General features: G+C 34.2%; 3 protein-coding genes across 3 annotated transcripts in view; all 3 read right to left on the bottom strand.

The window, feature by feature from the left end:
• Window positions 1–1700, bottom strand: part of LOC100177946 (spliceosome-associated protein CWC27 homolog) — a 5771-nt gene extending 4071 nt beyond the window's left edge. The window contains exons 1-5 of the mRNA XM_026836861.1: window positions 1568–1700; window positions 1378–1502; window positions 873–1004; window positions 278–507; window positions 24–84 (exon numbers count right to left, since the gene is read on the bottom strand). Of these exons, the coding sequence (XP_026692662.1) occupies window positions 24–84; window positions 278–507; window positions 873–1004; window positions 1378–1502; window positions 1568–1619 (600 nt within the window). The 5' untranslated portion in view covers window positions 1620–1700. The remainder of the gene's footprint in view (window positions 1–23; window positions 85–277; window positions 508–872; window positions 1005–1377; window positions 1503–1567) is intronic.
• Window positions 1701–1781: 81 nt separating this feature from the next.
• Window positions 1782–6430, bottom strand: LOC100179805 (spliceosome-associated protein CWC27 homolog). The gene is made up of 13 exons (XM_009864103.3): window positions 6165–6430; window positions 5786–5898; window positions 5325–5468; window positions 4937–5035; window positions 4494–4591; window positions 4181–4250; window positions 3851–3982; window positions 3350–3454; window positions 3254–3297; window positions 2948–3167; window positions 2758–2882; window positions 2223–2357; window positions 1782–2168 (listed from the first exon to the last, which is right to left on the bottom strand). Exons 1-13 carry the CDS (start codon window positions 6403–6405, stop codon window positions 2084–2086), a joined length of 1611 nt encoding a protein of 536 aa, XP_009862405.2. The 5' UTR covers window positions 6406–6430; the 3' UTR covers window positions 1782–2083.
• On the bottom strand, window positions 6324–8074 carry LOC100182140 (maspardin). Its single transcript, XM_002125867.4, is given in 1 exon segment — window positions 6324–8074. A coding segment is annotated over 1 exon segment (921 nt). The 5' UTR covers window positions 7886–8074; the 3' UTR covers window positions 6324–6964.
• Window positions 8075–8841: the final 767 nt, after the last annotated feature.

The raw sequence follows: 8841 nt of genomic DNA, 5'->3' as shown, positions 1-8841 counted from the left end.
GTGCGTAGGGACAATACGCTTACAATGGTGGGGGAAGTTGGCCTTAAAGAAGATGGATTCAAAGATTGGAGCATGATGGAAACACTTAACCCAAATAAGATATTTCACCAAAGTTTACAATAAACAGTTCCAAGCGCACACTTAGACAAAATTTGGAACAACTGCATTACATCGATACACAGGTATGTTGATGTGCAGGAACTGCAAGCTTTATTTTCAACTAATATGTAGACCTCACCTGGTTCACAATAACCTTGACTATTTAGCTATTACTTACATCATCAAAGTTCCTCTCCATTCATAATCTTTGTCATCAATCAATTCAAGTGCAGACACCACTTGTTGGAGACTTGGGTGAAGCAGAGCACGAAATCCAGGTCTCAGGAAAGGCCGAGCCATTTGCCAATATAGCACTGATGCATTGTATACCAAGAAATGGTAACGTGGTTTGTCTTTGGCAAAATTCACTGCTTTCAAAATGTAAACACTGGCAGTCTCAAATTCTGTCTGTGAACACAATGAAGGAATGAATGTAACTTATTTATGTCAGTAAATCGTTTGAAGCTAGATTGTCAAAACAACAATAAAACACTCAATATAAAGGTTCAATTATTAAAAAGTAATATAGAATATTTTTACCAAATTAATGAGGACTGAATTCCTAATACCAAAGCTTATTCCAGCATAGGTCAACTCATAAAACAAGGCATTTAATTTAATTGCAGTCTTGGTTTCAAACGTCACGAAACTACTGAAACACTTTTAATATCTTTATCAAACTTCCCGAATGGTGACAAAACCACAAAAATAATAATTTATTTTTTGGTATACACTTAAACAGCTTGGTTGTAATAGTTTATGCTTCAGCTTACCACAGATTCAGCTGACTTTGGTGCTAATAGTTGAGCTTGGCACAAATATGCTCGACATAAGAATTGGTTGCTTAATGTTGTTCCATTAAAATACATGTGCAAACACTCTTGGCAAATCTTAAATTGCTGTAACTATAAAGATAACAACTAGTATTTTTACCCTGATAAATAGGCTTCATCACATGCAACGTCAAAATATGAGTACATTCTACAAGGATTAATTCACCAGCAGAAGTTACACGTACAGTAGTTTATTCTTGTAACTCAGTTTATGTTCAAATTGGCACATTTATGTTTTGTGTGGATTTTGGTTTAACATATTTTTAACACACTTTCCTGCATATATTTGCACTTTTGAATCTGCAAAATTATGTTCATTTTTTCAAAACATTTTTTGTGGTGGGATAAATCCTCTGCTATAGACATTATTTCCAATCTAGGTTTTCACAAAGTTAATTCGGTTTACTGAATACAAACAACCGCATAGAATTGTACACTGATTTACCTTAAGTGCAACTTCTGCACATTGAATATACAGATCTGAACCACAGACATCTGGTCCATCATCATCTTTTGATTTCTGATGTGCTTGCTGTAGCAAGTTATACGATTCAATCACATATTTTTCACCTATATACAAAATCGTTAATATATGTGTTGGCATAACTTTTTAACCAAACGTATCACAAGTTCACCGTCTTCTGAAGAAATAGCAATTGCGAGCAGTTGACGAATGTTGGCATCCATTGCTCAAACTTTGCGTCACCGAATTCTAAAACTACATTTATAACAACACTTCGTTTCCTAACTTCGCTAATCAGTTTATTACAAAATTGTCAAGAAATTGAACAACACTAACCAGCCGCCGTATCTTAAACTGTATCCATGGACGCAATAGTGTTGCCAGCTAAATTTGGATGACTAGTGTTTTACTTGTGGGGTTGTGGCGTGAAAAAAATACTCGAGAATCAAATTGTGACGCATTGTACGCAATAATACACATATTTTGTACTTTATTTAATACTTCTAAAAATCACCGTCCGAGTAGCAGTGATTCACTTTTTCTTAGCAAAACAGTTTAAACGGTTTCAAACGAGTTACAAGCTCTTTGCTTTTTAGTAGCAAGCCTCAAGTGCAACTCGACTGCATCATCCTTTTTTAGGCACTTTGTGTGATGCGATATTTTTCTAAATTAGGTGGAACTTATATTGCTATCTGCGCTTATGTCTGTCTGAGCGGTGACGGTCATGTCTATCATGGTGTCGCCTCTCCGTCTTGTCCTTGTCTTTATGTGGCCTGCATAAAGTGAATTGTATTAGATAAAAATCAAATAACTTATAAATTATAAACTTTTTAGAGGTCTCTCTTCGTCTTTGATTGATTGTGTTCCTAGGATCGTGAATGTCGTAAGTATCTTCAGTAACAGTTCGGTTCACATCTTTTGCATCTCGTTTCTCATCCGTGTGTTTTAAGCGATGTAACATCCTAAATACAGAAAAAAATATAGAACTTCTTAACTTTAAATTTCAAACCAGTGAAAAACCATAGTGGTTAGAGCATTTGCCTTAGTACCAGAGGTAACAGATTTAACACCCGGTGCTGTTATTTTTACAGGCTTTATGTAGCTTTGGCCAGAACACAGGTTTGTTTCATACCTGTGGTTCCGAATGGGTTAAAAATAAGTTTTCAACCATACAGGGATAACTAAGTGACCTACATTGATTCAAACCACTTTTTGCCAAAAAGCACAACCTTATTGACCAGTGGCGTCGCATAGTCGTTGACAGGCATTTCTCTAGCCTATAGATAACGAGTTGGAGGCCGAAATGCCACCATTGTTGACTTATGTGCCATGACAGCCAGTATATCAATATGTTTAACCAACCATCCAGAATCATCATCTCCACCATCATCATCATCTGGTGGATCTTCCATCTCATCTTCATTCCATCCCGCCTCTTTCCTCACTGTCTCCAGTTTCTGTTTGAATCCGTTTAAGAGAGCAAGTGTCTGTAGAAAGTTAACTTAGTAATGAAAACTGCAGTCATGAAGCACAATAAATAATACAAACATACAGCTTCTTCCCGAGTTGAGCCCTTCTGTTTAAACTTGGCTGTCTTTTCTTTATAAATCTTTTGTTGCTTCTTAAAATCAGCGAAGAGTGGATTTGATGCGTCTTCTTGATCACTGTCATCACTTTTCTCCTCTCCTTTCTCATCTTCATTTTTGTCAGCCCCTCTCCTGGATTTCAGTATCTCCCGGGCCAGTTGTCTTGATTCTTTTCGTAATTCTTCACTAATAATGAAGAAGGAATTAATATTTATATAATATACTATCAGTCTGTCACTGCTAATTTAATAATAAAGATATTATCAGTATACCTTTTTAAAGAATCATCCTTTTCATTTTCACCAACTGCCTCGATCTGACAAAAAGATCAGATTAAGTTACAGTTTTTAAAACACAATTTGCCAAACCTTAACTCTTTTTTCCACTTTACGTTTGGTTTGTAATTTGCTCTTTACATTTTCCAGCCTCTCTTTCTTAGTGTCATCATCGGAGCTACTACCATCAGATTCAACCTGCATTAATATGAGATATACTAATGACGGATTTTGCTTTTAAACCTGTCTGTAAGAGTATATGCCAAGTTATAGAAGTTTATTAAAAATACCATAATAGATTTTTAAGTAAGTAATGTGGGGCAACCTTTTTTTCTTGATTTAAGCATTCCAGCCAATTTATTCAAGTGATTTTCACTTTAGCTTGTGATAAGGTCAAAATGAAGTAGCCTTCTGCTATAAATGATGCATTGATCATTAGAGAATTTGTGATTATGCAAATAACATCAACAAAAATGAAGTTAATTACTGCTTTTGTAAGTGAAGTAATTATTATCACTACAACACTAATATACAAATGGCAAAAAAAGACTATTCACAAATATAGTATATTAATATTCACATAGGCAGATATACCTTGTCACCTGATGTATCCAATTCTGCTTTCCGTTTACCACTTTTTGCATCATAATCAGGAATAGCGGGCTCAGAACTCAGTTTTGGATCGTTTGCTAAATCGTGGCTGCTCTTGCCTTTCGTGTTGTGTTTCTGTAGTAAGAAAAACTATAAACAACTAGAACGTTTATTTATATTACAAAACAATGTTTTTTATTCAATATCAATTGTATTAAACCATAATTTATTAAACTCTCTTTTAACTATTCAACGATACTAGTTACTATCTGTTGCAAAAAATAGAATACATCAATAAAATTAGAAAAGTCAAAATAGTCAAAATGATCTTACTGCTCTAAACTCAAGAACATCCATTTCCTCTTCTTCTGCTTCCTCACCGAATGACAGAAGCTTAAAATCTCTGAAAAAAATTAGTATGACGTACGTACATAGTAAATTACCATACAATAGAAATGGCGTTTTATGACCAAGCATAGACATGAACAATAGTGTACTTGTGTACACATAACTATAATTTGAATAGTTTTTGTTGGTGTACATATAACACAATAAATGTAAGCAAACTCACTTTTAAATTTTACCTATATACAAGATAGAACAAGTAGTATATAGTAACTAGCATTGATAGAATAAACCTAATTACTTTGTTGCTTTCATTTGACTTTTCTTTTTCTTCTTTTCATTTTTATCTTTATCCGGAACAGTTCTCGGTACAATATCTTCAAACGGATTCGCCAAAACCTGTCAGTGACAGGATTTTAAACAATTGGCTACATTAATACTTTACACCACGCTTACATAGTGACAGTGGTTCTTATTCTATTAAACTAGAATTGTATAAGTTTTAAAAGTGGGGTGCAAGGAAAGGCAAACTAACATATGATCTATGACCAAACATGCTTTCTTGCAACCAAGGTGAGGGGCAGTTTATATGGCTGCTACAAATAAAGACAAAAATTAAAAACAATTGACATCAAGGATAATATTAAAAAAGAGTATAGCAAAAAAACATCTTAGAAATAAAACCTTACCCACTTATTACCAAATTCACATGCATTACATAAAGTATGGCAACTTTCTTCCTACCTTGGTCCACTTTATAAAGGGAGGGTTGATAGGTCTCTCATCATCAGTTGTACCAACCTCACCAAGACGTACCAGGTTATAAATAGTTTCACCAGCCACCTAGCAAATGGTCACATTCAATTAACTTAATTGTAATATGGTTTAATTTAATAAAAGTCTTCTGCCAGGAAGTTTTATGCATAAATGTACAAACTACATGGCTAAACAATAGTGACAAATGTACATTGGAAAATAAATGCTTAAACATACGGCATTAGTGTGTAAATCTAAGAGCTGTTATAAGATAAAAAAAATCCATAGCTCAGTTAAAAAACATGCATGTAAACTTGCATTAACCAAGTTACCAAGTATAACACGTTTACATTGTACGTCTATGATTTTTGGTTACCTTGCCAAAAATGGTATGTTTCTTGTTCAAATCATTACAAGGACCCAACGTGAAAAAGAATTGACTTCCGTTATCGTTTGAACCAGCGTTGGCCATGGCAACCAAACCACGACGAACAAATCTTAAGCGTGTATGGAACTCATCCTGTAAATATTTGTAAATAAATTATGTGAAGCCTATGTTAGTAAATTTGCAATATAATAACAAAGGTGTTCCAAACTTTATGTTACATAATGAAGGTTACATACATAAGTTACAAATCGCATTGGTTCCAGGCTTAATATATTTTAAAGAACTGGATATTACTGCATGAGTACATGGTGCTTAGTTATAATAAGTTGAAAACAGTATTAAAAAAAACGTTTCATCATTGCTATGATTTTTTAAAACACCTGGTTAGTTTTTAAATAAAATTAAATATTTAAAATATCAAATACATGTTGTTTACATCAATGTCTTACTTTAAAGGTTTTTCCGTAAACCGAATCTCCACCTTCACCTGTACCAGTTGGATCCCCACCTTGTACAATAAAACCAGGCACAATTCGATGAAAAATCACATTATTGTAGTAACCTGGTGGAATAACATAGTCAAACTTGTATCAATTTAAGACTTGTGTAGCATCATGTTGTGATGCTACTTCATGTAAGGGTATCTTCTATTAAATAATACCTAGTGCATACTTTGTATGCGTTAAGAACAGACAGTTAACTTTGCATCAATTATTCAGTTTCTTTGCACAAATCGCAGGAAACACAATAGCAGAATAGTTCTTAGCAACAACTACAACTAAATATAGGTACTGCAGTACTGTAGATTTTCTGAACATTAAAGTTTACCTTCCATACACAGCTGTACAAAGTTTCTACATGCCAGTGGTGCTTCTTTTGACCACAACTCCACATCTATGTCGCCCATAGATGTGTGCAGAAGCACTTTTCCATTGGTGCTTGGCTCCTTTATATAAATATTACTCATTTTGAAGCACTCTACACATCTGCATGAAATAATTGTATTTATTGCAGATGGCGATAATGTGGCTTGTGACAATTTCAGGTAAATCAAAGGGTTTTCAAACATTCATAGTGAGTGACGTCAAGTTATTTTAATTAGTGAAAATTTTGCGGCACATTATAATCTCTTGTGACAGCAAACATGTGTACATAGTTTAAGAAACTGTGTTGTAAACATAATACATATAAATATAACTGAATAACTCCAATGACAGTTTGAGCAAACAATCTGTACATTTAAAGACAGAGAAAATTGAGATAAGACAAACACGCTTATAACAATGATGTTGCGACAGCTGTAAACATAGCAAGTCATGCATGAAGAAAATGGTGCAAGTATTAGTCAAGTTGGGAATGTGTACCAATGTTCAGAAGATAAATGGATGGTTATGGCAAATGATGACCTGTAGTACGATAACTTTAGACAAAAAAATAATCACCAGATCTGGTTTTAAATAATACATACATTACTGACTGAAAACTTTGTAAAAGACAACAGAGTAACATTATACTAAGGTAAAAGGTAATTGCAAGATTACACAAATTGTCATACACAATGAAAATAATTTCAAAAAACAACATTGCCACAATATTAACTGTAAGAAGAAGTTGAATTTTAAGTACATTTATACAATATACAAAGACCTGCTTTGCTGTTGAAATGTTAGCTTTCCAATCTAACTATCCGTCTTGTCAAATGGCTGTAAATGTACACGAAGATGAAGGTTTACTTGCATACTCTCGCTTAAATATGGAAAGTAGCCACCTGTTTTCAGATGTGCTCTCTTAGCAAGTGGTAAACACTTATACACATCATCTTTTACTGTTTGAGATAAAGTCATATCATCAAATGTGTCCATGACGGTTACTGGAATACTTTGTAATCTCTGTGGGAACTTTATGTAGTTGCTATGATATTGAAGTGCCAACCTTGAGGCAATTTCCTTTTGTGTGACAGATTCTAAACGTTCAACTACAAAGTCAAGGCTGTTGGCTTGTGTAATACTCACAAACTTTAACGGTAAGTCGCCTAGTACAAATCGTTTTAAAACAAGAGAAGGTAATGCAAAGTATGCATATGGAGTGAAAGGGCTCTTTAGCAAAGTTGTATCTGCAAAGGGATTGCAAAGAAACAACGAAGCTACATAATGTTTATTTCCAAGTTTTTCAGCAAACTTCATGGCAAGAAAACTTCCCAAAGAGCAGCCAAACAAATGCACTTTGCTTAAACGCAAAGTGTCAATAAACTTTCGCAAACCAACGCAAAACTCTTCCGCTGACCAATACACCGGATAGTCAATTGCAATTACCCTGTATCCAATTGATGAGAGTGAAACGATTTGCTGGTAGAATATATTTGCTGTACCACATGCTGGAGGAAGGCAAATGATAGGATGAGAAGTGTTTGATCTTGCACCAGTGTCATAAAATCTCCAAACTTTAACCCCGTTGTCGTCAACAATAATCTGTTTTAGTGGAACGGAACTTTGAAAGGAATGATATTCGTTTGATTTCATAAACACGTTAGGAACGTTCAATTGAGCCATTTTACGTCACAATCCTGGTAAATTTAGTAGCAGCAAATATATAACCGTGCTGTTATAAGAATAAAGCGCTAAACACAACAGTTGTTCACAATTGGTAAGAAGTTAAGAACAGACTCATGTCATAAACTACATGCTGTTGTTGCTTACGGGAATGATTGACATTTGTCTACCAAAACATAAACCACTCAAGCGTATCTGACAAAAATCAATATATTGGGGGCAAAACTTTCAAGTGTTCTAAACTTATTAAATTGAATCATATGTATCAGAGTGAGTAATATAAATAAGCATGTTTATAAACGGACTCTGATGTGTAAAACATGTATTTACTAGTCTTGCTTTGCGTAGTACACACAAAAATACGGATGATTAAATAAACACCGTGTAAACTGTAGTGTAAATAAATAACCGTCGCCATTTCCATATGTTTTATAAATATACTCCGTACATAAAACGATTAACAATAATATAAAATATTACGCCTTACTTTCATATTAGTTCTAATGATAATTTGAGCCCTGTAGCAATGGTATATGGCACCCGGAAGACAAACCGCCCACAGTAAACGGATCACCCGTGACGTCATCGGTACAAATTACAGTTACGTTTTCTTGAAAACGCTACCATTTAAACCGAAAATTAAAATTGTATATTTAAGTAAGTGAGAACTATCTGTACACCACTTTATAGTATTTGACTTCAAATCCCTTTTAACCGTTATCAAACTTGCAATGCCTATCGCAGTTCTGTGCTGTAGATTAGGCATGTAAGTAAATGAATGAACGAATGAATGAAACCATCACCAAGGGTACAATGAAAAAAAACTACTAGCAGTCTTCGACATCTATTGTATCATCTGGTTGTGATGCAAGCACTTTTAACACGTGACGGGGCGTCATTGTAACAACTTACAAAACTACAAAGTGGGGTAAGACGGTATAAAAAATAAACATTTT

The sequence above is a fragment of the Ciona intestinalis genome, chromosome 1, assembly GCF_000224145.3.
Source record: "Ciona intestinalis chromosome 1, KH, whole genome shotgun sequence".
Classification (NCBI taxonomy): domain Eukaryota; kingdom Metazoa; phylum Chordata; class Ascidiacea; order Phlebobranchia; family Cionidae; genus Ciona; species Ciona intestinalis.
The sequence above is the reverse complement of the archived record's forward strand: the minus strand, read 5'-3'. Positions and strand labels throughout refer to the sequence as shown.

Coding starts and splice junctions, on each gene's coding strand:
- LOC100179805 (XM_009864103.3), bottom strand. CDS start 6,405: ATGTTTGAAAACCCTTTGATTTACCTGAAATTGTCACAAGCCACATTA. Junction 5,036..5,324: donor AACATACCATTTTTGGCAAG/GTAACCAAAAAT, acceptor ACCATTTGCTAG/GTGGCTGGTGAAACTATTTA. Junction 2,883..2,947: donor GCTCAACTCGGGAAGAAGCT/GTATGTTTGTAT, acceptor AACTTTCTACAG/ACACTTGCTCTCTTAAACGG.